We start from the raw sequence: 27,889 nt of genomic DNA, 5'->3' as shown, positions 1-27,889 counted from the left end.
AATCTAAGACCAGTCACTGGAAATATAAAAATTTTTAAAAATGACACCTAGAAATTTAATATATCAATTAACTTAAAGTCAATATTTATAGTGTGTGTACAAGGAAGTAAAGAACCTAAGAATACTTGTTTTCTTCAATATTACTCCTGATTACCAACTTTAAGTGTCCAAACTCAGAAAGCTCATCTTACCCCATCATATCCTGAGTTTTAGCCTGAATCAACAGCATCACACGTGGATATGCAGAAGTGTAGAAAGGAAATGATACTTGAGCATTTCTTTAAGGTCATTTACTAAAACTAATTGTGCTTCCTAAGCTACAAACTGTAAGCAGTAGCAGGAATAAGCAATGCTGGAGAGGGAGCACTGTTCTAAATCTGGGTCTGGCGTTCCGGCCTTGTGCTCCCTCGAGTCTGCACACATAATGCCTTCACATCGTCAGACAGCTACTGAAATAAGCTTATGAAAACATACTTAAGTAAAACTAACAAAATTTATTTTAAAAATGAAACTCCACAATAGCAAACAGGAATGTGCTAAAGGAGTTAAAATAAAGGTAACTGATAACATGACAGAACCATGAGCTTGTTTTCAGAAGGCAGGTGATGAAAGGGCACTTAATTCTGAAGCAAGTCAGACATAGCCCACTGCCCCCGCCCCCGTGCCCTCTCTCAGCATTCACAGCTGGGTTCTACCTCCCTACGAGGAGGCTCAGCACAGCTTATACATTCTCATTGGTTTTTAGGATTTGGTCATAACTGCTAAGCAGGGTCACAGAATTTTACCCTCCTGTTTCTGCTGACCTCCATCAGACGGCTTCCTCCCTGAAACAGATGGCTCTAGCACAGGGTTCACAAACCCAGAGTACTCGGAGTTGCCATTGTCATCCACATCGGCACTCACGAAATCGCTCTCCCACTCCAGCCCGTTGGAGTCATCAGAGGCTGACGCAGGATGACTTCCAGGCTTCTTGCCGCTACACTTGAGTGCTGCCCGGAGAATGTCTTCCTCTGTCTTAGAACGCTCTCTCATTGGAAGCATTCGATTCATTCCTATTATTTGGTCAAAGTTATAAAAATCTCAGTGAAGATGAAAAAGTTATGTTAAAAGACTTCCCAGTTTAACAATATAGTTTGTATTTAACATTCAGACTTGATTTGTGAGTTAACTTAAAGAGCAGTACAATGGAGGCCTTTATGGGTAATTGTTGGGTCTCGGCCTAGCATGTGCCTTAGATAAAAATGTACATTACTACTCAACCAAGGACAGTTCTGATGCAACACTGACCTTCTAATAAGATGAAATGTCTGAAGAGCCATAAATCAAACGGAATGAATGGAGGACCTCAATAGCTCTTAGTCTTATACGGACCAATTCATGCACTTGCCAAGTAAGTCCTTTCCTACCCAGAAGATCATTTCCTTTCCCGGAGGTAATTGTAAGCCTAAGGACAATGATAACAACATACTTTCCCAGCACTTACTAGGTTCCCGTTAATGTTCTATGTGCTTCACGTACATTACTTACACAGCTATCACGCTCTGTTCTACAGCTGGGAAACTGGGGCAGACCGAAGAAAGTGACCTGCCTGCAGTCACAGAGCTCCACGCCTGTGCCCCTCGTCTATTCTGCTACCACAACAGAGCAGAGTCTTTTCCAGGGAAACCACTCTAGATCTAATTCTGAACAGAAAGAAATTGGCCAGTAAATGGAAAGACTCCAAATTCTTGGGAGAAAAACACAATGCCATTTTATTGGCAGAAGGAAGGGAAGGAGGACAGAGATCTGAATTTGTAAGTGCAGGGTTAACACTAGTAATAGGACTAAAAACCTAGGACTAGGAAAGGGATTTCAAGAGAACACCCCTAGACACACTCAATAATTTTGTTTTCTGACCTTAAAGAATCAAACCCTACAGTAATAGAAGATTTAAATCTGTATCAGTTATCTGTCACTCATGAAAAATCACAAAGACTCAACCCAGCAGGGCAAGTTATTTCTATAGACAAGATAAAAGTATGAGCTGATGCTCATATAACTTTGTGGATTTGTATTTGATTGAATAACGCTATGTCTAAAGGAAGCTGGACCTGCAGGCAGGTTTCCAATGCCCTCACCTAGCTAGTTAATAATTCTGTTAATGACTTGAATAATGGCCTTCAAAGTCTTGTTATCTACAAATGTGATTAGCATACAGTGTGGCTCAGCGGTTGAGCATCGACCTAGGATCCAGGAGATTGTGGTTCGATTCCCCATCAGGGCACATGCCCGGGGTTGCGGGCCCCATCCCCAGCAGGGGGCATGCAAGAGGCAGCTGATCAATGACTCTCTCATCACTGATATTTCTCTCTCTCTCTCCCTTCCTCTCTCTGAAATCAATTAAGACATATTTAAGAAAAATAATAATAAATAATAATTGAAAGGCTTCAAATCAAATTGAACAAGATGCTAAAATAAAAATAAATTTAAAGTCTGTTGACTGGAATCCAAATAAGGAGTAGGGAAACACTACTTAGCTGAGAAGACTTAAGTGAATGCAGTTTTTGGGAAAGTGCCTTATATATATCTGTTTCTTTATTGATAAACGGCTTTGACTGGAGGATATCTAATGTCCACTCCTCATAATTTAATGCTTATTATTTTTCTTAAAGTCCTACATTCTATAATTGGTTCTTCCTTTTTAGATTCTCTATTTTTTAAAGTGAAAATGAAGTCTTGGGCTTTATTCAGTGGAATAGCCTTTTTAAAAGAAATCCACATTTTAGCTATAATTTTGAGCACTTTCTATTTGCAACACCCTGTACTGTATATTTCATAGAAATTTTATTTTATCTTCACAACATTCATGCCTTGACTTGTTCAAATATTTATCAACTGCCTATTATGTACCAGGCATTAAGGATACACCAGTGAATAAATCACCCTTTAAAGCAGGTTTATTAGTCCCTTTTATGAAAACAGACCACAGCTTAGAGAGACTGAGAAATCTACCTGAAATACTGCAGCTAGGAAGACATGCAGCTAAAACTCAAACTCCTGTCTGTGTTACAGCTTCCGTATCACCAGGGAAACAAACTGCTCATTGATAACGGACCAAGGTGATTAGCTTCCAGGTTTAGGGCGCCCACTAGCGGGCACCAATTCTTCTTACTGAGGATCAATGGGCCAGATGACAAAATCCTTAAAATGAGAAATTAACATATACATTCTAAATCTTAAGAAACATTAAAAATTAGGCAACTTTCTAGACAATTTTTTTAGACAATTTATTAACAAATGATAATCACTAATACAATAAGAGCCTAAGAAATTTTCACACTGATTTTTCAAAGCCTTGCATTCATTTCAGTTTAAATTGCAGTAAAATACCAAGTTGATTTCTATAAATTAACACAGATTAAATTAGACATTTCAGGTAAAATGTGAATATAAAATACCTTCTTCATCTTCCCACTCTAGATCTAAGGAAGTGCTGTCATCATTTCCGCTAGTAGATTTAGTTTTGGTCATTAAATCACAACTGCTTTCTGTATTTGGTGTCAAAACTGTGGCATCTGATGAGAGTCCTAGAACATACACCACATATGATTAAATGTGGTCATCTTACTCTTTACCACAACCGTTCATTCTGCAATAATCGTCTCTCCCCAAACTTTGCCATGGCTTTTAAGGTCACAGAAAGACTGAACCCACTTTTAGAGTGGCCTTTGCAGAATAACATACGGGGCTCCCCCTCCTTTCCTTATTATGTTTTGCCACCTAGCCATAGAGCAAACACGCAAATTTAAATGAATAACAAACTTTTCAAATACAATGAAGTCTAGGTATTATGATAGTCTATTACAAAGCGGGGCCAAAAACGAATGAAAAGATAAAAATGGGAAAACAAATGAAAAGCAGCCTGTACTTTGCAGAGAAACCACGGCCATGCCTCCATTATTGGGAGTTTTCCCTCTTTAAACATGGAGAAAACCATTTCACTTTATGAATCAATCTGTAAGAATTAAAATAAGTACATTTTGCACAGCTTTCCCACCTTTCCTTTCTTTTCCTTGAGGGAGGTGGGGTCAGAGTAGAAACTGAAAATGAAGGCCGTGACTTCCCACATAGAACCACAGAAAGGGCCGGAGACTATTCTTTGCCCTGCTCCCCCCCACCCCCCAACTCCTTTTAAAAAAGGAAAGAGGCCCAGCCGGCCTGGCTCAGCAGTTGAGCGTTGACCTAGGATCCAGGAGATCTTGGCCCAGGTTGAGGGCTCGATCCCTAGTCAGGGGCATGCAGGAGGCAGTCAATCAATGAGTCCTCTCTCGTCATTGATGTTTCTCTCTCCCTCTCCCTGAAATCAATAAAGATATATTTAAAAATAAAACAAACAAACAAATAAGGAAAGAAGATATTGTGTAATTAAGGGCCTTTAACAGACCTATCTGGGCAACAGAAATCAAAGGATGGGAAGTTCACAGACACAGAGCCAGGATCTCCAATTATCATCTTGTTTAATGAGCACAAAGGAAACTTAAAATGTACACCAAATATTTTAAAAGACTTACTACTACTTCGAAAAACTTCATACTGTGACTTTATATTTCTCAAACAAGACTCAAAGTCGTCTTCTGGTCCTGAACTGTAATAAAAGTAAAGTAATTTTTTTATATATTCATAGATGTAATATAATACATATTTAAATTAATGACATTTTGGCTTGACGGTCTATTCCACACAAACTCATAATTACTGTATCATTAGAATAACCAATTGAAAATAGGTCTTAATTTTTCTTAATGTTAGCAGTAAACTGGAAATAAGAATTTGGTTAATCCTGATGTCAAATCTCCAAAGCTTGGCCTAAGTCCCACCTTACAACTTATAATAATGAAGCGTGGAGGAGGTGCTCTGAATGAGTAGAAAACACTCTTCCAAAAATGATCACACATATTGTAAGGGCAGAGAGGGGCTAAGAGAGGCACAAACAACCAGGCATAAACAGTTTATCCAAAGGCATTGAGTGTGTTATGGCATCATTTCTACACAGAAGATGTGGCCCCTCTTAAAATTGTAATAGAATCAATTTAAACAAATGGTGATCACTTTTCAACATAAAGCAAATGTTCTCAGTATTCTTGCAAGACAGTGTCTTTGAGAAGCAACAATCTTTTGGGGAACCCGCAAACATGAGTATGTACACAGACAAGCAGAGGAGATAACACTTTCGACCACACAGTCAGTGTGGTCCGCTACTCACCCTTGACATTCTGCACTACTGGAAGGGCGGCATCCATGCACAGTGCCCAGCCTTTCCTGCTTTGGAAACATGAAGCAGAACAAAGTCACTGCCGCACAAGTGTAGTTGTTAAGACCAGTTCGTGCAACACCAAAATGTGGTTTTTGGTAGTTTGTAAAACAAAAAAAAAAACAAACCTTAGGAAGTTTTTCTATTGAAGTATTTTTCCTTAAATTCACCACTGTTTACTTCTACATTCTCATATTTATGGGTAGAATTTCTCTCAATTTATCAGTGTATAATCCTCAAGTGGTCAAAATAATCAGTGTTTTAAAAAATAACTTTAAAATGATATATCCTTAACATTCTTATTACACCTAAGAACTTCCAGTAACCAGAAGGATGAGGGACTAGTTAAAACAGTCCAAGAAATTCTGTTCTGGGTGAGAGAAGCAGCATGGACCTAGGAGACCTGGCAGAGCTGAAGCTCTGACAGTGATTAGCTGTGTGTCCCGAGCATGTCCTTCGCTTCCTGTTTCACCTGTAAATCACAGAGGCTGTAATACTTCCCAGCAACCTCAACCTCACAGGGCTGTTGTGACGACCAATGCACTTGCATGTATCTGTGTACCTGTCTGTTTTGGTGTGTGCTGTGTAAGCAGTGAAGACTGCTATGTGTTCCTATTCAATGTTCAGTCCAGGAAGAGAAAAGCCCGATGCTGCATATGTAATGCTTTCAGTCTTTAAAAGGCAAGCAGATGAGAATTTATTACAGTAAAAAGTTGTCTAGCCCAGCCGAGCATGGCTCAGCAGTTGAGCATCGACCTAGGATCCAGGCCATCGGGGTTCGATTCCCGGTCAGGGCACATGCCCGGGTTGTGGGCTATTTCAATGACTCTCTCATCATTGATGTTTCTATCTCTCTCTCCCCTGCTCCTTTCCTCTCTCTGAAATCAATAAAGATATATTAAAAAAAAAAAAAAGTTGCCTACATTATAACCAGAATATTTTTATTTCTTAGTAGAGGTGAGTTAATTTTTAAACTTTCCTACTATTTAGAATTTACTAAAAACAAAAACAAACAAACAGACATTCCCCATGTAATCTGATTATTCTGCTGAAACACACACACGAGAGTGAGAGAGATAAAAGACATAGGCCACACAGAAATCACACAGCCTGTGACAGACATGTTGTTTCCGTTTCTCTGTTACAGTAGAGAGTTCATACAGGCAAAATATGTTGGAAGATACTGAGCAGGACACTGGCTGAGCACTGCTGAGCCTGAACTCTGGCTGTGCCATTTATTAGCTGCAGAATCCCAAGCCAGGTACTTAATCTCTCTGTCCCTCGGTTTCCTCATCTATAAAATGGAGACTCAACATACTACCTATGTCCTCGGATTATTTTGAGGACTAAACAAGGTAAAACTTGTGAACTGCTTAGAACAGTACCTGAAACTTAGCCAGGGCCCCATTAATGCCTGCTACCAAAGATGCTTGGCATGATGATGCCACACGCCATTAGCACATGGTACGACTTGGTAAATCTGTTGCATTCTCTGATAACATGCCAGAGATTTCTCAAGACCCAAACTCCCAACCTCCCAAAGACACAAAGAATAAAGATGAGAAATATACAATATCCCTGTGGAGCAAAACTGCACAGCTTACCTGATTCTAGGAAGTATAATAAATTCCAGCAACTCAAGGACTTGTTTTTCAAGAAACAACAAAAACTGACAAAATTAAACTAAAAAAGGATAATTTTGCCCTGTTCCTTTCTAAGAGTGTATTTACTTTTCCAAAATAATACTGAATTTTAGAAAACTAAAATTGATCTTTGGGATAAACGAGAGTTACTATCTGCTAATCTAAGGCAAAACAGCATTCGGTATCAAGCATATAATTTGATGTTACTTCTAGCTGTTAAAAATTCAACTAATATGCCCTTAAATTCCTAAAATTACAGGCATGAATACATTCATTAAATGAAAGCCCTTGACTGTAGGGGAAAGGAAAGTCCCAACTAAGATCCGTCAAAGAAAACCAGGAGAAAGCAGCCCTAACACATGTTGGGGTCTCCCTCACCTCCAAGAGCTTTCGCTGCTTTGCTGCCCTGGCTGCTTCACGCTGTGCAGCGTATAAAGCTTCTTCTTCTAGTCTTAACTTCTCTTCTTGTAAGGCTAACTGTACATGAACAAAACAATAAGGATTAACAAAATCAGAACCTGTCTAACTGCTCTAAAAACAAAATGTTTGTTTATAAAATAAAAATAAATTATTAAAAAATTGATCTCTTCAAAGCATAATGGAATTCAAATTTTTGTGATGTCTCATCTCAATTTCTCTTTTTATAAAATAACTCAAATGAAGTCAATCATATTACAGAATTCTTTAGAAGCTGAAATTATGAACTGGTAGCATAATTTGCATAAATACAGAGTTGCTTCTCGGAATTCTCAACAACGGTTCCACTTCCTATCGCCCTGACAAGTTTAAGGGATTTGGCCCTCATAAGGCCAATCATTTCACCATGTACCAAAGTGAACTAAATGAACTTCCAGAGTTCACATCTCATTGCCCCATGTCTCCTGAATTGTATTACTGCCAAGTTATTCACATTTAATTTCTTGCCATTCCTATAATAGCATACAAACTGCTTTAGTGATAATCTACTGCATTTCAAATAAAACCTCAGCATCAAGTTTCAACACAATTTTTTTCTTTAAGCTAATATTATTATAGATTATCTAATGTAAGTACAGGGCATTCTGTGAATACATTAAAATACATTTACGACCATTAGAAGTACTTGGTTCACTTACTAAGAAAAATAAATATGCTACAAAGACTTTTAATAAAAAAACATCACACTTACTGTGAAACAGAGTAAACTTTTAAAGTTGGTTTTAAATACAAAGGTGTGTGTCAGAGTCCCTACTTGTGAATTAAGATATTTTTTAGGAGAATGTACTCTCTTCATTTTTGGCTGCATATGACTGCTGATAAGTTAAACCACACTGAAACAAATTATAATAGGCTGAAATAGTTTTTAATTTTTAAACAATTTCATCTGTATATATTTAAATATAGGCCAAATGGCTTTTTATGCACAACTTCCCCCTACACACAGACCCTTTATAACAACATATAAAAGACTATTTGCCTCCTTTTGAGTTTCCATATCAAGGTCTCTCTGCTTTTCAGCAATAGCATCATAACGCCTCTCTCGTAGGTCAACAACTTCCTCCTCGGTAAGAGGCCTGGACAGAAAAAGAGGGAAAAAAAGAAAACTTCTGAAGACTCTGAGTCCAAATAAAACATTCATTAAAAACACTGAGATTATGAAATTTACTATGAAAATGTATTAATGCAATCTGATGCTATAACTTGGTTAGAGTAAAAAGCACATGTTCTAACACATGCTATATTCTGGTAGAAAGTTGAGTATGATGATGTATGATCAGAGTATTTTTTTAATGACAACCATCTTTGAAGAAATGGGAACTCTACTTACCTTCACTCTGGCCCTGCTCCAGCCATTGGACCACCTCCCCAAATGTTCATCACAAAATATCCCAGTCAGTGTCCTGATCGGGTCCTGGCTGTGTCCCTTCCAGCCAGTGTGGGCACCATGGCAGATCTGAGCCACTTTCTCACCAACACACTCCTTCCTGCACCTGTCACTGTGCCTCCCTCACCCAGATGACTCATGCTCTGACCAAGGCTGTGATTTGCCTTTTCTGCTGAGCTGCCTGAGAAAATCCAACCTGTTTGACCCTCAGCCACTGGCAACAACCCTTTACTTATACCTGGTCGACTGCCTCTCATGTCCCACCCTAACCAGAAGAATCTCTGCACTACCATCAAGCTCCACTCAAACTCTCTTCTCTCTAAAGTCAGCCTCACCCACTTTGGGAAGCAAAGAGCGTCAGCCATCAACTCCTGCTCCTGTTCCTCTACCTGGCGTCTGCCTCCACCAGCGTACTCCTCAGCCCACGGAGGCCACTGCACCATCGATGCTGCCCAGAGAACTCTGATGGCTCCACCTGGCAGCTACTGTCACCCTCAGCCCTCTCTGCTTCCACCTCTCTTTTGTCAAGGAAGGAGGGAGGAAAGAAGGAAAACCATTCATCTGACCTAGATCCATCTCTAGCTACTCCTCTCATCCCATTTCAGCCCAAATCCTAGAAATTAAGTGTAAAATACTGACTTGGTATCTCAGGCTCTCTTCAGGCTTTACGTATACTAATTATAATCCTCACAGCAACCTTATAAAGTAGATACAGAGGTTACATGTATGAGAGAAACAAAGTAGATACAGAGATTACACGTATGAGCAAGTGCAAGGAAGTCACATGGGACATGGCAGAGCTGGAACCTGGACCCCGCAGTCCAGCTCCTTGCCCTTAACTGCTGTGCTTCTTACCTTCGATGTCCCTACTCGCATTTCTCATCAGCCACTGCAGTCTCCCTCTGCTCCCATCTCTCTAGTAATTCTAGCAAAGGTGACCAATGGCTTGTTGGCAAACACTGTACAGGTTTAAGTCCTCACTCCTTCGGCTCAGGCAACAGTGCGGACGCCTCTCCATTCCATCAGTCTGCACCTGTCTCCACTCCTCCCAGGGCTGCCCCACTGTCCTGGACCTTCTCGCCACCACTCCTGAGCTGTTTTCAGATTCCTCTTTTCATGTCCGCTATTCAGACCTCAGACACTGCTCTGTCAAGGCTCCAACCGCCCTGTGCTCCTTGTCCCCAACCTCAGGCAGGTGATGCTGAGAAATATCATGGTCTCAATCAGCCACCTACAGATAATGTCTCTCACTTTTGCTCCTCTAGCTCTAACTTTTGCCAGGGCTTTATTTTTTTTTGAGGTCTAACTTACATAAAATAAAATACAAATTTTAAGTGTTCAGCTCCTTAAGTTGTGACAACTGTGTATACTCATATAACTGCCAAGGACACAAGGTACAGAATATTTCCATCAACACCAAGTTCCCCTATCCTCCCTCTTTCCAGTCAATTCTCCCACCTGTTCATTCAATTCCTTCTGTCTAGAAGGCTCTCCGCCTCGGGACAGTCACCACTAACCAAACATCCAAGGATCAACCCAGATGTCATCTCCTTAAAGAAGTCTACCTGGACATACCTCTCTTACACATTTTGCACAAAGAGCCTCTCCTATAGGATTCCCCAGCATGTTTTATAACTGCTTTTCCTACTTCATACCAGAATCAGCCATCTCCAGGACTACCTCCTAGACCAAGACACTCTTCCTTCTAATGCAGAGAACATGTCTGACTTCTTAATCCCAGTGCTGAGCACAGTGCTTGGCTATGTAACAATGCTTAATAAATGTTAGCTAAGCTAACAAGGTAAAGAAACATCCATTCAAAATATGAAATAATATATTTAAATATTCTCTTGATGTTAAGAACTCTAAATTTTGAGTTAAAGCTAAATGGTTCTTTTTCAACTAATTTTAATGTTTTTATTGATTTTTATTTTTTTTAAATTTATCTTTATGGTTGAAAGTATTCCAGGTGTCCCATTCCCCCCCCCCCCAATTGACCCCCTCTGCACCTCACTCCCCCTACCCTAGGCCTTCACTCCATTATTGACTGTGTCCATGGGTTATGCATATATGCATATAACTTCTTTGGTTAATCTCTTCCCACCCTCCAAACCCCTTCCACTCTTCCCTCTGAAATATGACCGTCTGTGGCCTGTGTCAATGTCTCTGGATCTATTTAGTTCGTCAGATTCTTTTGCTCATTAGCTTCTTCTTAAAGAAGACCCTTCAACTTTTCCTGTAGTGCTGGTCTGGTGGTGATAAACTCCTTTAGCTTTTTCTTATCTTGAGAAGCTCTTTATCTGACCTTCAATTCTAAATGATAGCTTTGCTGGGTAGAGCAATCTTGGTTGTAGTTCCATGTTTTTCATCACTTTGAATATTTCTTGCCACTCCCCTGTGGCCTGCAAGGTTTCTGTTGAGAAATCAGCTGACAGTCGTATGGGTGCTCCCTTGTAGGTAACTAACTGCTTTTCTCTTGCTGCTTTTAAGATTCTCTCTCTGTCTTTAACTTTGGCATTTTAATTATGATGTGTCTTGCTGTGGGTCTCTTTGGGTTCCTCTTCTTTGGGACCCTTTGTGGTTCCTGGACTTGTAAGTTGATTTCTTTCCCCAGGTAGGGGAAGTTTTCTGTAATTATTTTTCAAATAGGTTTTCAATTCCTTGGTCTCTTTCTTCCCCTTCTGGCACCCCAATAATACAAATGTTGGGCCACTTGTTGTCCCAGAGGCTCCTTATAGTATCTTCATATTTCTGGATTCTTTTTTCCTTTTGCTCTTCTGGTTGGGTGTTCTTTGTTTGCTCATATTCCAAATTGCTGATTTGATTCTCAGTGTCTTCTACTGTACTGTTGATTCCATGTAAATTATTCTTCATTTCAGTTCATTTAGCCTTCATTTCAAATTGGTACTTTATTATATGTCATCGATTTTCTTAGTTGTTTTTGTAATACTCTTACTAATATGGTTGAGCATCCTTATAAACAAAATTCTGAACTCTGTATCTGTTAGTTTGCTTTGATCTATTTCATTTAGTTCCTCTTCTAGAGATTTCTTCTGTTCTTTCCTTTGTGACATGTTTCTTTGCCTCTACATTTTGGCTGCTTCCAGATGTTTGTTTCTATGTATTAGGTAGAGCTGCTATGTCTCCTGGAATTTGTAGAGTTTTGTGCAGTAGGTGTCCTGTAGGGTCCAGTGGGTCAGCCTCCCCAGTCACCTGAGCTGGGCCTTCTAGGTGCTCCCCTGTGTGCACTGTTCTGTTGTAGTTGAGCCTTGGTTGTTGTTGGCATCACTGGGAGGAACTGACCCCCAAGCCAATTGGCTGTGAGGACCAGCTACAACTACAGCCAAAACTGCTGTGCTGGAGACACCCCTAGGGAGCAGGATTTACTTCAGTGGGGCTTTGGTGTTCACCAAGTGCGCCCCTTAAGCGTGTCACTCGTGGATGTGGTAGGGCTGTAATCCAGCGTGGTCGAGTCTGATAACAAGGTACACTGTCTCTGGAGTCTCCTGGGAGGTGCCAAGTCAGCCTGTGCCAGTGTCTTGCCCAGGGCAACCCATCATGAGCTACGCAGCAAACCGTAGTTGGCTGCTACTTGTGCTAGGCTTGGAGGTGTCCAGGAGAGGCCAAGCTATGAGCCAATGCAGGCTGCCGCTAGTGCCAGGCCTGGGGCCACTTATCAAGCCGTATGGGGCACGCTGCTGCTTGTTTGAGAGATTTTAGGAAAGTCCTAAGCATTAGTCTTGGGAGGCCACTTGCACAGAAAAGCCACCGGAAATGGCCTGGATGAGCTTGCAGGTGGGGAGGGCGGGGCCCCGGGAATCACCGGGGCAGGGCCAAAGGTGTGAGTCAGGGGCTGGAGACTCAAATATGGTGCCTGCCTGCTGGCTGTGTGGGGGGAGGTCTCACCAAAGGAACAATGGCCTCTGCCAGCTACTCTGCCTGGGAGAAAGCTGCCCCTCCACCTCCTGCCCCGATTTCAGGCAGGTTAGTTCCTCCCCAAGTGTCCCAGGTCCTTTCAAGCTGCTGCCCGGCACTGGGCTCAGAGGGAGCGCATCTGAGTGAGTCCCTGCGCAGGCCCTTTAAGAGGAGCTGCTGGGGCTCCCGCAGCCTCCTCGACCCTCAGCAACAGTCCCCGCTGGTTTTCACAGCCCGAAGTTTTGGAGATGTCTCTTCCTGGACCTGGAGCCCTGGGCTGGGGTCTGTTGTCGGGCTGGGACCCCTCACTCCTCCGGGAAACCTCCACTGCGGAGATGCCCTTCTGGGTTTAAACCTCGGCACTGGGTGTGGGCCCGCAGCTGTGTCTCCCTGATTCAGCCCCGATCCGCCCGCATCTCCCCCCTCCTACCGGTCTCGGTGCTGCTTCAGTTCCATGGTTGTAGGGCTTCCGTTCAGCCAGATCTCAGGAGGCTCTGAAGGATGGTGCTTCTGTGTTTTGGTTGTAATTTTGATGTGGTTGCGGGAGGCGGCGGGTGTAGCTGCTACCTACACCGCCATCTTGTTTCCTCTCTCAAGTAATTTTTAAAACAACATGAAGAGGTTGCTTAAATAAATTAGAATACTGAGGTTCTAGGAACTACAGAGAGACATTTAAAACCTGTAATTAGTAAAACAAGCTTTAGAACATCGTAAGGAAGTAAAAAGAAGATTAGAGGAAACGTAAATGGTTTTAAAACACACGCGTAACAACTCAGTAACAACTGAGGCCCTACAAGAAAGCACCTGGGCGCTTACGTGCATCACATTAATGTTTAAAACCACCCTTTTGAGATATATGTTATTTGCCTCAATTTTGTAGGAAGAAAAAAGTCAGGGTCTGAAACGTAAACTGTTCAAAGCAAACAGATGACAACGCCAGTCCTCAGAACCCGAAGTTCAAACAGAAACTCCCAAGAAAAGCAAACAAACGAAGCCTTACCTATGACTGCTTCCTGGGCTTTCCCCCTGTACGGAAAATTAATTAAACAATTAAAATTTTTCATTAGCTTAATTCTATTTCAGGCAAGCCAATAAAAATTTTATTTAATCAAAATAATCCCACTTATCTATTTTTATCATAGTGAACAAGTTTAATTATTAAGTGTTTAAATTAGAAGCTTTAACATTTTACTATTTCGCAAAAGCAAAATTTAGTTTAACACCTAGCTTAATTATATAACAACAAATTGTTAGATATTTCATAAATTCTCTAACAAAAACTTATTATATACCCAATGAACACCTGGGGTCAGGGTGGTACCAGACAACATACTCTCTACGCCTTCATTGCTCACAGGTTGTGTGAGTGCAAATTCACCTATCACATAAAGTGCATTAGAAACCTCACAACCAACACTCCCTGCACTCCCGTGGGCACTCACAGACTTGTGCAGAGCAGCAAACACTGGTGCTGCCCACTTGCACATCCCAGGGGAGGTGGAGTACACAGTGCTTCACTCGCTTCAGCTCTCATGCTGTGTTCTTTTTACAGCCTATTCCATGCCATGATTTTCACATTTCTGTGTTTTTACTGGTGATTTCACTGTTTAAAAGGACCCCATGCACAGTGCTGAAATACTGTGACATTTTCTCATATGGAGAAAATACACGTGTTAGATAAGCTTTATTCAGGCTGCAGTGCTGTTGGCTGTGAGTTCAAAGTTAATGAGCCAATAATATATATTAAAGTCTCAAACAGAAACATAAAACAAGGTTATATACTGTTCAACAGATGAAAATGTTGTGACCATAAGCTCACAAGACCCTAATTCTGTATCTTCCCTAGGAGCAATATTCTGGCATTCACAGCAAGTTTATAAAGCATAACTACTTTGAATGAGAATAAATTGTTTTTGTTTTCTTTCACAGGATACAAAATTATCTATAGCATTTTTTTTCCTCCAAAGCAAACCATAACTAATTTAAAGACCGATTTGGGTTCATCTATCTCTTATATAATTAAGCTATTCACATCTGACATTTAAACTACATGACTAAAAGTGAGAAAAAGCTAAGAACCATATGATTTCACTCATATGTGGAATATAAAACTGAAACTCATGGACACAAACAACAGTGTGGTGGTTGCCAGAGTTCCCTGGCAGGGGAATGGGGCGGAAGGGTGTCTTAACATATGGTGATAAAAGATATGACTGGGTGGTGGGCACACAGAGCAATATACAGATCTTGTAACACAGAAACTCACACCTGAACCCTACAAGTTTGTATTAACCACTGTCACCCCAATAAATTTAATAGTGTTAAAAAAATGTCTTAAAAACCCACTATGTAACCACAAAAATAAAATTCTAAATAAGGACCAAATGAATTTAGGAAATAGCACTACAAAACAGTTCAACCAAACCAAACACAAAATATGACCAAGAGAGAAAAAAACTGGTTGGCAAAAATAAAAAACACCAAAAAAAAAAAAACAACTCAACCAAATAAAAAGCACCTCAGGAAAACACATGAAACCACAGGTTCTTTTAAAAAGCAGTATGGCCCTGGCCGGATAGCTCAGTTGGTTAGAATGTCATCCTGGTGCTGATGTGCCAAGGTTGCAGAGTCAATCCCCGGTCAGTGCGCAGAAAAGAATCAACCAATGAATGCATAAATAAGTGGAATGACATCAGTGTTTCTCTCTCGTGCTCTTTCTCTCTCCCCCTCCCCTTTCCTTTCTCTCTTAAAAAAAATAAAAATCAGTATGCTGGATGAACTATACTAAAAGTTCAAATAACTCTTACATTTGGCATTTGTCTGAAACTTAAAAAATATCAACTTAAGTGTTGGCCTTCACTGTGTTAAAAAAACATACACGGAGATTAAAGTCACCTTTGAAAAGGAAAAGAAACTAGGTCGAATGAAACATTATAATATCGGGGAGAAACTTTACTGGGAAAACAGAAGGGTACAGTGTCCTAAATGTGTCCTACCAGATGATGATAATATGTACTGCTATTTATAAAAAGGATTTAGACCCAAATTAATTTGGGAAACACTGAGTTGAACAAGTTTAAGTAACTTTCTCTCACAACAGCTTTTCTCAGGACTTCAAGATGGCAATTCACACTCTGCCCAGCATTACACACTGGACATGCTGGGCTAAAAGGTAATTTAAACTTAGTCTGACAATTTTCCTCTTCTTAGAAAACAAAACAGGCAGAGGTCAGACAGAGCCTGCCTCATTTCAGAGATGTGGGTCGTGGGCCCAAGGGAGGGAAAATAATTGGCACAAACTCATACAATCAGTTTAGTGAAGAAGAACATTAGCAAATAAAAACTCTTCTCACTGTTCCAGTACATAGGAAACAGAAACCCCATTTCACTTACCCTAAAAAGTACTTTTAAAAATATCATAACATTTTTGTACTTGTTCTTGAGCTGCATCTTAAAAGTGGCTGCATCTTGATTCCAAAATGGAGGCAGATACAGTGGGGGCTACACTGACACTCTCCCAGGACCAAACTGGAATTACAACTAAAATAGAGGAAAACCATCCTGAATAATCAACTGAAGACGAGCTGGACAGCACCCTCATAACCAAGGAAGAAAAGAGGAGACCACATAGAGACTGGTAGGAAGTGTGGACGCGAGAGGGCTGGCTGGGCTCCCACAGGCAGCAGCTGAAGGTCTGGAAGGATATCACAGCTGTGGGGGGCTCCCACTGAGGACTCTGGGGCCTAAACCGGAAGCTGGCCTTCCCAGCCCAAAGCACCAGAACTGAGAAAAGTGCCCACATAACGCCTGGCTGTGAAAAGCAGCAGGGTTTCTGTCTGCCAGGGAGAGACGGCTGGAAATGAAAGCACCCTCTTAAAGAGTCAACCCACAGAGTTTCATGTGCAGCCACACACCCTGAGTTAGAGCAGTAGGAAGGCAGAGTGGACTAGAGCTGTGTGAAGAGAACCTAGGGATGCTGGCTTGGGGGATAGAACTCAGAGGACAGCTATCTGGAATCCTGTGCTCAGTAATGATTCCTGTCCCCATATGGGAGAGGATGTCTTTCTCAGGCAGACATTTACTGTCCAAGCAGCTTTTGCCTGAGGGGGAAGCAATTGCCCCACCCTGCTGAAAAACCTCTCACCACACCGTGTGGAGTTTCTACAGGCTGAGGTTAAGAGACTGAATAATAATCAGGCTCTGGGTGCTTTGAGTCTCTGCCTGATTTGCTTCTGGACCCCAGGCTTGGAAAAGCAGACCTTGGTGCGCAACTTGGTCTTGTCCAAACCCACCCAGGCCCAGCAGAGGGAACTACACGCTGGGGAGTGCAGAAAGCTTCAAACAGCGTACTTAAGGCCAGTACAAATAGCCTCTAACAATGGCCTGCACCAGAGACCATCCAAAAGACTGGGAGTCCTAGAACATCTACCTAATACATAGAAACAAATCCAAATAGGCAGCCAAAAAAGGGAGACAAAAAAAAACAAGCCCCAAATGAAAGAACAAGAAAATTCTCCAGAATAGCTAAATGAAATAGAGATAAACAATCTATTAGACACAAAGTTCAGAATACTGATTATAAGGATGATCAACAACATGAGAAAAGAAATGGAAACTATGAAGGAAATTAAGACTGACATGGTAGAAATAAAGAACACAGTGGAAGGAATAAACAGATTAGGGAAAGCTGAGGATCAGATCAGCGAATTAAAAGATGGTAGGGAACAAAATCACTCAATCAGAGATCCAAAAAGGAAAAGCAGTTAAAAAACAGGAGGACAGTCTAAGACAGTTGTGGGACAACATGAAACATAACAATATTCACATCATAGGAGTGCCAGAGGAGGTCGAAAGTAAGCAAGCGTTAGAGAACCTGTTTGAAGAAATAATGGCAGAAAACTTCCCTAACCTGGTCAGGGAAAAAGTCACACAAGTTCAGGAGGCACAGAGAGTCCCAAGCAAGAACCCAAAGAGGACCATGCCCAGACACATCATAATTAAAATGCCAAAAATTCAAGACAAAGAGAGAATCTTTTTTTTTTAATATATCTTTATTGATTTCAGAGAGAGGAAAGGAGAGGGAGAGAGAGATAGAAACATCAATGATGAGAGAGTCATTGATCAAGCCCACAACCCGGGCATGTGCCCTGACCGGGAATCGAACCCTGATTGCCTGGATCCTAGGTCGACGCTCAACCGCTGAGCCACACCCGGCCGGGCACAAAGAGAGAATCTTTAAGGCAGCAAGAGAAAAGCAATCTGTCACCTACAAAGAAGCTCCCATGAGGCTGTCAGCTGACTTCTCATCAGAAACTCTACAGGCCAGAAAGGAATGGCATGAAGTAATCAAGGTAATGCAAAACAAGGATCTGAAACCAAGACTACTCTATCCAGCAAGGCTATCATTCAAAATAGATGGTGAAATACAGAGCTTCCCAGACAAAAAAAGGCTAATGGAGTTTATCACCACCAAACCAGCATTGCAAAAAATGTTAAAGGGACTGCTGCAATTAGAAGTTGAAATAGAAAGAACGAGAAACATAGGCATAAAGAAATAAAATGGCGATAAGTACCTATCAGTAACCTTAAATATAAATGGATTAAATGATCCAATCAAAAGACAGGGTAGCTGGCTCAGCGACTGAGCATTGACCTATGATCCAGGAGACTGGGGTTCAATTCCCAGTCAGGGCACATGCCCGGGTTGCGGGCTCAATCCCCAGCAGGTGGCGTGCAGGAGGTAGCCGATCAATGACATTCTCATCATTGATGTTTCTCTTTCTCCCTCTCCCTTGCTCTCTCTCTGAAATCAATAAAAATGTATTTTTTTTAAAAAAGACATAGGGTAGCTGAATGGATAAGAAAACAAGACCCAAATATATGCTGTCTACAAAAGTCCCACCTCAGAACAAAAGACTCACACGGGAGTGGGAGGGGGGGATGACCGACGGACTTCCAGAGAATTTTAAGGGAGAGATTAACAGCAATACAGCCACAGTAGGGGACTTTATAACACACCACTGACTTTACTGGATAGATCTTCCAGACAAAAAATCAACAAGCAAACAGTGACTCTAAACGACACACTAGATCAGATGGATTTAATTCACATTTACAGAACATTTCACCCCAAAGCTGCAGAATATACATTCTCAAGTATACATGGGACATTCTCAAAGATAGACCCACATGTTAGGACACAAAATAAGTCTCCACAAGTTCAAGAAGACTGAAATCATATCAAGCATCTTCTCGGACACTTACTCCATGGAATACCAGCAGCTATAAAAACTAAGGATCCCTTACCCTTTTGGACAGCGTGGAGAGACCTGGAGAGTATTATGCTAAGTAAAATAAGTCAGTCAGAGAAAGTATCACATGATCTTACTCATATGTAGAATCTAATGAACAAAATAAACTGATGAACAAAATACATCCAGAGACAAAGAAGCATGGAAGAGACTGACAAATCTCAGAGGGAAGGCGGGGGAGGCGGGGAGAGTAACGTAAGAATTTTTATACATATATGCATAACCCATGGATACATACAATAGTGTGGTGAAGGCCTGGAGGTACGGGGGTGCAGGGTGGAAGGGATCAATGGTAGGAAAAGGGGACATCTGTAATGCTTTCAACAATAAAGATAAATTAAAACCAAAAAAAACCGACTATCTTAAAACTGACTGAAATGCAAAAAATCAACCAAAAATAACTGATAAAAAAGATAATGTTGAATGTAAAAAACTGATTATAGAATGAACATGTATAAATTCCACCCTCAGAAATTCATGAAAACTATGACTGAAGAATGGGTCTACTCTGGATTGTTGAGGAGTTTTACCTACCTAATGGCAAGAGTTTATAAATTTCCCTTTTAAAAGTCCCTTGAGTTCTAAAGAATGATTTTAAAACCTGTTTTATATAGCTGATGTACATAACATACATAACTGCCATTTAAACTATATAAAACCAAGTTACACGTGTAGTATTATATATGTTCTATAGTAAAAAATCCTGAATATTTGCTAATATAAAGTAGTGAAAGAAGAAAATAAGGAACTAAACAATAAAAATTATAAAAAAGGAAAATGAAGTAAATGCTATTTAAAAATGAATTAACTGTTGGAGCTAATCAGATGAGCAATGAGAATGATATGGATTTTACACTCCTATGGAAATACTTACTTCATCACTTTCTACCAGGTTCTCAAACTGAAAGAACAAGAAAGTGAGTGTCAGGAGAAATACTGTCTAAGATACAGATCCCACAAATTATGTCACATTTTCACCTAAAAAGTAATGCACCTTTATATTTGGAAGATCCTTATGTGTCTTTTACACATTAGTTCATTTGATATCTACTGCACAGTCCTAACCAGACAGCCCAGACAAGCTATCTTTTTGATTTAAGATTTTACATAAGAAACAAAAAGGAGACTGTGTTTCTACATGAATGGGAAACTGATAAACGAAAATGTCACCTGAACTGAACATTCATACAAATGTTTTATATCCACAATGCCAGAATTTTCCACTTGAATTCAGAGTAATTTAACATCACAGGAAGGAAAAATTATTCAAAAAACAGGGACTGAAAAGATACCCAAACAAGAACTTCTCTTATAATGTTTATATTTATTCATCTATTCATTCAGGTAAGTATTTACTGAAAATCTACTAGATGGTGGTCACTGCTCCCAAAACAATGTCTTTCTAGATATAGGAACAGCCATGTCAAATTACCTAAAGAAAATCATTACTATTAAAATATTTACATTCTAAATATAATTTGATAAATAACCACTTGAAGTAAAGAATAAAGGGTTTTCTTGCTAATGCTGTTTTGTCTAAAGATTAAGAAAACAATGAAAGGTTCAGAAAACATAGGATGCTAAAGGGATTACTTAAAACTGTTTAAAATTATGATCTTGAACTTATATTTTTGTATTGGTTTGTGATTTTTAAAAACTAATGTCTGGTTTATATGCTTCCTTATTTAATAAAGTCTGTAAAGTACAGTGTTCAAGCCTTGAAGCAGGCAGCTTGGGACTGGAATTTTAACTCTTCCACTGACAGGTCATGTGTGTCAGCCTGATTTCTTCACTTAAGCCTCTGGTTCTCATCCATAAAATGGTATGACTGCCACACATTAACTACGATTGTACAAGAGTTATGTGCAAGAATATTCATCAACTACATGGTGGAGTAGCTGGCACACAGTAGGGGACAAGTCAATGGTAGATTCTATTGTTATGTTTTACATACAGAGAAAAAGCAACTCAGGTGATTCTACTGGGGAGGTGCTTAAAATAAACTTACTTTGATTCTGGTACACCTCTTCACTGGGGCAGGGCTGGCACCTGCCTGCAGAATCACTGCCTTACTGAGAAGAGCAGCCTGTCCCTACACTGTGTGGGGTGGAAAAATAAAACCACTACTTCTTGAATAGAAATGGAGATTCTATTAGAACAGGAACTAGATCTTCTGCTGACTTTACCCTATACGCTCTCCCTGTCCCACCACAATTCTTTCCTCTTCACCAGCATCAACAACATTGAAATACAGACAGTGCACACTAAATTCAGGTCCTGATCCTTCCCCCTTAACTAAAAAAAAAAAGCCCTTCTTGAAGGTACTTGTACCCAATCAAATTAACAACTCTACTTACCTCTATAGTTAAATGCTCACCTCTTGAGCATGTTCTAAAATATTTGGATCTGGGAAGAAAAACAGAAAAACAACTTTAAAATCAAATTTAATCCTAAAACTGAATTAATATAATGGGATAAAAACATTTTCAAGAGCAATTTTAAATTCTTTAACATATAGTACCTTATATTTATAAGAACGAACCACCAAATTTACCTAAGAACATAAATAGTCCAGATTTTTAAACTTCGTTATGGCTTTAAAAGTGTTTAGTCAAGCAATATTTTTCTATTGGTACTAATATTTACTAAACTTGTAATAGTAATTTAACTTATTATATTTACTACGTAAAACAGAATACAAGCAAATTTAAATGTATCTCATTTTTACTGTATTAAAAAAAAACCTTGTTAAAATACTGATGTATTAAATACCCATAATAAATCTTCCCAATTTTGTTAAACATAGGCAAAACAACAAAAATCTAAAAGGATACACGCCCAGGTGCTGACAGTGGTCATCTATGGGTGCTGGGATCATGTTTACACAAAGCTAGGTGCTTCCAATTCCCCACCCAAGTCCACACAAATAAAAATAATAGCAATGCATACACACATCAACCACATAATCTGTTACATTAATTTTTCCAACTAGGGCCAAATAATAACTTTAATTTTAATCTTTCTCTTCACAGTATACATATATCAAATCACCATGATGTACACTTGAAATATCTTAGTTTTCTCAATTATAAATCAATGAAGCCAACATTTTAAAAAAGGAATCCTTCTCTTCCATTAGTAAAACTTACATGCAAACGAGCATCTTTGTTATATGCGCTCCACAGACATGTCCACACTGTAGCTACTTAGTATGAGTGATAGTACGGGACAAGCCACTCAAACTCCTTTCCTATAGGAAGGGCCAGGAGATTATATGACTTTCACTTAAAATGTGGTTTCTGTTACAGCTGCCACAATGGATGCAGGAGGGGACTCCTCATCACTCCAAAGCGTGCAATGTGCCACAGAGTTGGCTCCAACTCCTGGCAACCCCCTGAATGAATGATGCCCACAGTGTCCTGTCCTCACAGCCCTGCTCAGCCCTGGAGGCTCAGCCTGTGGCGTCTTCCATGGAGTCCATCCAGCTCACATTTGGTCCCCTCTTTTCCCGCTGCCTCTATGTTCCCGGCATTATTGTCTTTCCCAATGAACCTGCCTTCTCACGTGTCTGACAGCTTCAGTTTGTCATTCTGCCCCAGGAAGTTTCTGGCTTCATTTGCTCTGAGACCCATCGTTTGTCCCAGGTCTCTGCAGAGCTCTGCTCCACCACGTTAATGAACCAGTTTCCCATCAGCCTCTTCCCTGTCTGGCTCTCGCATCTGCACGTGGTGACTGAGAGGACGAGGGTTGGACGGTCTCAGCCTCGGTCTCCATGGCACGTCTGTGCTCCTGGTGGCCTTTCCTAATTTTCCACTGCTGCCCTTCCGATCTCCTGGTCTCTCGGCTGCTGCCTGCGCTGGGACCGAGGGTTGGACCGAGGTCAGCGAGAGCGTTACCCATTTCAGTGTCTTCATTATGGATGCTGAAGTTGTGCATTTCTTCTGCAGCCAGGATCTATCTTCCTGTTGGTCAGATGCAGTCCCACTTTGCCTCTTTCCTCCTTCACTGTCATCAGAAGTCACTTCAAATCATTGCTACTTTCTGCCTGTCAGGTGGCGTCACCTGCAGAGCTTAAGTCATTGATATTTCTTCCCCCAATGGTTCCTAAAGTGTCAGGATTCCTGGATAGAAAGCACCCCTTGCACGTATATTCAGGTTCACTAATTATGATAGCTGAGCTGATGAAACAAACATACTGCAAAAACATCAATTTAAAGAAAATTAAAGTGTATTTTCCCCTTTTCTTAACAGCCTAAGGACCCTAGTATCACCCTTTATGCATAACCCTGTGTTCCCGAGAGCTGTCTCTAAATGAAGCAGAGTAAGTTTCTGTGTCTGCTCTGCTACTGCTGACATGTGAACACGGACTCCCACACGTGAAGGATGTCAGAGAGGTAGGAAGGCAGCCTCTAAAACTTGGAATGATGTGTCATGTAAAGGAATCTGTGAGTGTGAAAGGAATGTGATACGAAAGTGGAGACTGGTGCTTACATATTTATTATCAAGGCAGATATCAAGACAATCTTTTATTAAGGATAAAATCAGTCTTTTTAAGAATAGACTGAAAAAATGCAGGCTTTTGTGCTCTACATGTTATTTTGCATAGCAGGTAAATAGTCTTTTACACTAAAGTGTCTTAAGTAAAAGATAACTGAAAAATTCTCACAAATCCAACACTGGTATTGTTCCTTTTCTTCACATTCTCCTATAATATCTGTTAAACTAAAAAAGGAGTCAGTCCCTTTATCTTCTGTTTGACATTATAAACAAACAAACCGTAGTAAATTGTTCCAAAGTCTATTAAAAATTAAAAGCTTCCCAAGACTCTCTTTTTTCTGTACAAAAGATTGGGAAGGTTACAAATCAGATTCCAAACAAAAATTATTGCAATGAATCAGTTTTCAACTGGTATCAAATACTTGAGAGGAGGTTTAACTATTGACACCTCAAGGGACGACCCATCAACAGATTTTTCAGGGAGGGATGGCATCTACACAGGAGGTAATAAGAAAGTAATATTTACTGTTTAATAAGCCCCTCCCTGATGAAGGCAAATTTAGGAAGAACAGAGGTTCATAAACTTATTTAACGCCTTGGGAGAAATCTTCTTGCTAAACACGTCAAAGACAGAAAACATGGGATAAGAAAAGTCACTGCCCTTAAAGAGGAGCCTAATATTCAGAGGAAAATGATGGCCAGATGGGACCTTAGTGGTCTCATTCTCATTCATCCCTGCAACTTGTGTGCAGCATTTGATACTGCTGACCACCCTCCTCTTTTATTTACTTTTTCCATGTATAGGGGGTAATGTCACAGGAAGGCCACAGTATCCTGCCACCCATGAGGAGTAAACCCAAGTTCCTGTTGGATGTGTTGTAAACAGAGGAGCCATTCTTCGGGCTCCCTGCTCTGATCACACCCCTTGACCACCGTCTTCTTTTATAAACTGCCGTTGCTTAGGTGTCTACAGTACTGAACCTTCTAGTTATTACTTCCCTGGGTTACTGAATGAGAACACAGTCATGTATCTAAAATACAAAAGTGAATAAAAATATACCTATGTACCCAACACACCTGCAGACTAACAGGATAGACACAGGTGAACTAACTACCACCATGATGTGAGAAGTATCCGTTCAAATAAAGGGGCATTGAGAGTCAGCCTGAGGAGGAGGAATTAACCGGCCCCCAAGCATCGAAAAGGGACGTTTCAAGGAACGGCAGGTACCAGAGGTAAGGGAGAGTGGAGGTCATGGTGTGTTTAAGAAACTACACTCACTAATTCTGTCAAGTATGTACCTAAGATTCTCCAGTGACAAAGTCCTGAGAAATAATGGCAACCAAGTATCTATCTACAGAATAAAGCATGAGCTACTAGACAAATATAAATCACATCAAATTTTTTTACTCCTATGTTTCTGCCCTTACATGAACTACTAGTTAGCTATCTAGACCTAGAGCTGGAAATAAATCAAAACTACCAGATGAAAAAAAAAAAAGCTAACAAAAATGAGAGCTAAATGTACTTATTCTGTAAATAACAATTAATTATATCCACTTATCGGTGTGTTTACCAGAAGCTCCTAAAATAATATTAAAATTAATGTAAAACAGTAAGTTCATCAGAAGACTCAAGTAGGAAACTTGTGCAAACCTACGTTTACAAATTAAAAGAAACAAATTGTTACCAGCATCATGATTTTTATTTATTGATTTTTTAGAGGGGCAAGAGAAACATCGATTTGTTATTCCACTTAGTTACACATCACTGTTTGCTTCTTGTGTGCGCCCTGACAAGTGATCAAACCAGAAACCGTGGTGTCTCAGGAGACGGCTGTAACAACGAAGCTGCCTGGCCAGGGTCCATCATAGGATTTTGGACGACAATGTCCACAACGCACAAGCTCTAGTTGCCTCAACAGGACTTGTTTGTTCAAGTTCTGCCCACAAGCAAAAGAGTACAGATCCAACCGCTACATTTTCAGGGCATATCTGCGGACAATTACACACAGATTCAGGGACATCCTTTGCCCCTTAAAACCCTGTGCTGCCCAGCTCTTGTGCTCTATTCTAGGAAAATATAGTTTGTAAAATCAACATGAAGGCACAAAACAAAAACCCCACAGACACCAATGTAATCCAACGTCAAATACAGGGTGGGGCAAATGTAGGTCTAAGCTGCTCTTTTGGAAAATATAATAATTAATAACAAGTATAAGCCGTTTGCGTACTCACGATTGTACAACTACCCTTGCCTCACCCTGCGTGATTTCCGCTTACTGAACTGGAAGTTTTAAGACCCTGTTATCGCCCAGCCGGGCGTGGCTCAGCGGTTGAGCCTCGACCTAGGATCCAGGCGATCGGGGTTCGATTCCCGGTCAGGGAACAGGCCCCGGTGGCGGGCTCGATCAATGGCTCTCCCATCATTGGTGTTTCTCTCTCCCTCTCCTTTCCTCTCTCTGAAATCAATAAGGATATATCTTTTTAAAAAAGAAAAAGACCCAGTTATTGCCGTTAGAATGTAACACCCGACAACAAAACTGCAAGTAAAATACTAACAAAGCTGAAGATCTGGCAGCGACCGGTCCCTACGTGGGCCACACAGCACAAGTACTTAGGTGACTGGCGCGTTCCCTGCAACAGCACCGGCCGCCAGGTCGGGAAAACCAAAAATTAAACGAGGCATAAAGTTTTAAGTTCTGGTTTCTCCACTCGGGGAACGCCGTGAGCCACCGGAGCTGCGGGGACAGAGAGGTGACGGGCGCCAGTGGGGCGAGGGCGGGAAGCGCACTTGTCACAAGAACCCGGCGCCCCAAGACGCACCTTACAGACCAGTGGCGTCAACGTGCTTATGCTGAGCAACCTCATCACCTGTTAACGCCGGTTAAAGGGGCAGATCCTGAAAACCCAGGGATCTGCTCTAGAAAGGGAAAGAGCCTCGTTTCTCACACAAGGCCGCTTGGTTCGTATTTTCAACTCTAAGTTGGAATTCCTGGGACATATTTATTTAACAACAAAGCTGACTTCAGAGGACTTTGTTCTAACCTTTTCAACACCTTATACGATAAAAAACACGCAGATGGACTAACCGCGAAGCTCCACCCTGGCGGCCGGGTGAGGGGCCGCGGGCTGCGGGCGTCGGGCCGCAGGAGCCGCCGGGCGCCGCTCCCCCACCTCAGGACATCCCCGGAGAAAGCGGCGCACGGCCCCGCGTCGGCGCTACGGGCGGAACGACGGCGGAGACCCCGCGACCCGCGAGCCCCCGGACAGACCAGCTGCCGATCTGGAGGCCGCGGCTCCTCCTGCACCGAGGGGCTGCGGCCGAGCCCCCCGCGGCGCCCACGTTCGCGGCCCGCGCGTCACCGCAGCGTCGGGGCGGAGGAGCCACCGGGGCGGCCGCCTCCCGCAGGGCACGCAGCTCCCGCAGGGCGTGTCCGAAGGCGGCGGGGCCGGGCCGGCGCCCACCCTGCAGGCCACCACCGGGGACGCGCGCCCACCGAAGGAGGGAGGCTCGCGAGGCGCGGGGCGACCCGCCAGCTCCCCCCGGCCCCGGCCCCCGCCTCCCGCCTCCGCGACCAGCCCCGAGGCCGCGCGGCAGCGGCCCGGCCCCCAGCCCGAGGCGCGGCGATCCCGGGCTTACCCTCCGCCGCGCTGCAGCCGCCCCGCTTCCCTGCGCAGCCGCCCGAAGCACTGCGTCCAGCAGCAGTTCCCCATGGCAGCCGCCCGGCGCCGCGCCTCCGCCTGCTCCAGGCCCGGCCCGCAGCCGCATCCGCGCCGCGCCAGCCGACGGGCGCCACGGCGGGCGGGCCGGAGCGGGCGGCTGGGGCGCTGCTGAAACAAAGGCGGCGACTACTCCCTCGGCCGCCCGGTCGCAGACGCGCGAGGAAGGAGCGCCGGGCTGCCCGCTGCGGACCCTCGGGCCGGCCGCATGGCGCCGCGCTCGCCTCAGCCCGGGCCTCAGCCCTCAGCCGCCAGGCGGAGGCAGCTCGCGCCGCCCAAGGTTGCCAGGCCCCGCCCCCGAGCGCCCAGGCCCCGCCCCCGAGCGCCCAGGCCCGGGGCTTCGCAGGCGACGCCCCCACGCCCCCGGCCTTCTCCAGGCCCCGATAGGACGCGCCGCCAGAGGCCCCGCCTCCTCCGGAACAGCTCCTGACGTCATTTCCGCCGGCTCCTGGGTGGGCCGCCAGCTCCCGCGAGGCGCTGGGTTTCTGGCTGTGGGTGGGTGGTTGGTTGGTTGGAAGGCGACGCGACCGGGAAGCTCTTCTCCCGGAAATGACGGGATACAGGAAGCGGGCGGGGGCGGCCCGTGCGGCGGAGAGCCTGCGTCCGGCTCCCGTCTGCGAGCGCGCTGCGGTGTCCCGGCGGTCGC

General features: G+C 42.5%; 1 protein-coding gene and 1 non-coding gene across 5 annotated transcripts; both read right to left on the bottom strand.

Moving 5' to 3' along the window:
- AP1AR (adaptor related protein complex 1 associated regulatory protein) lies at positions 1–27,273 on the bottom strand. 4 transcript variants are annotated; one of them, XM_087816204.1, is made up of 10 exons: positions 27,164–27,273; positions 21,381–21,429; positions 19,898–19,924; positions 13,713–13,738; positions 8,390–8,486; positions 7,312–7,410; positions 5,243–5,301; positions 4,551–4,624; positions 3,438–3,566; positions 1–1,052 (listed from the first exon to the last, which is right to left on the bottom strand). In XM_087816204.1, the coding sequence occupies exons 1-10, from the start codon at positions 27,235–27,237 to the stop codon at positions 772–774; spliced, it is 915 nt and encodes a 304-aa protein (XP_087672330.1). In that variant the 5' UTR covers positions 27,238–27,273; the 3' UTR covers positions 1–771. The 4 variants fall into 4 exon arrangements, with proteins under 4 accessions (XP_087672330.1, XP_087672327.1, XP_087672328.1 ...); XM_087816201.1 differs by having other exon boundaries at positions 5,243–5,298; positions 27,164–27,260; XM_087816202.1 differs by lacking the exon at positions 7,312–7,410 and having other exon boundaries at positions 5,243–5,298; positions 27,164–27,260.
- On the bottom strand, positions 24,317–24,445 carry LOC148093163 (small nucleolar RNA SNORA11). The gene has a single exon (XR_015714427.1). It is a non-coding gene; the product is annotated as a small nucleolar RNA SNORA11 (small nucleolar RNA).
- Positions 27,274–27,889: the final 616 nt, after the last annotated feature.

Source organism: Miniopterus natalensis, chromosome 4, assembly GCF_054644295.1.
Source record: "Miniopterus natalensis isolate mMinNat1 chromosome 4, mMinNat1.hap1, whole genome shotgun sequence".
Taxonomy (NCBI): domain Eukaryota; kingdom Metazoa; phylum Chordata; class Mammalia; order Chiroptera; family Miniopteridae; genus Miniopterus; species Miniopterus natalensis.
Note: the sequence above shows the minus strand (reverse complement) of the source record. Positions and strands in the feature narration are given on the sequence as shown.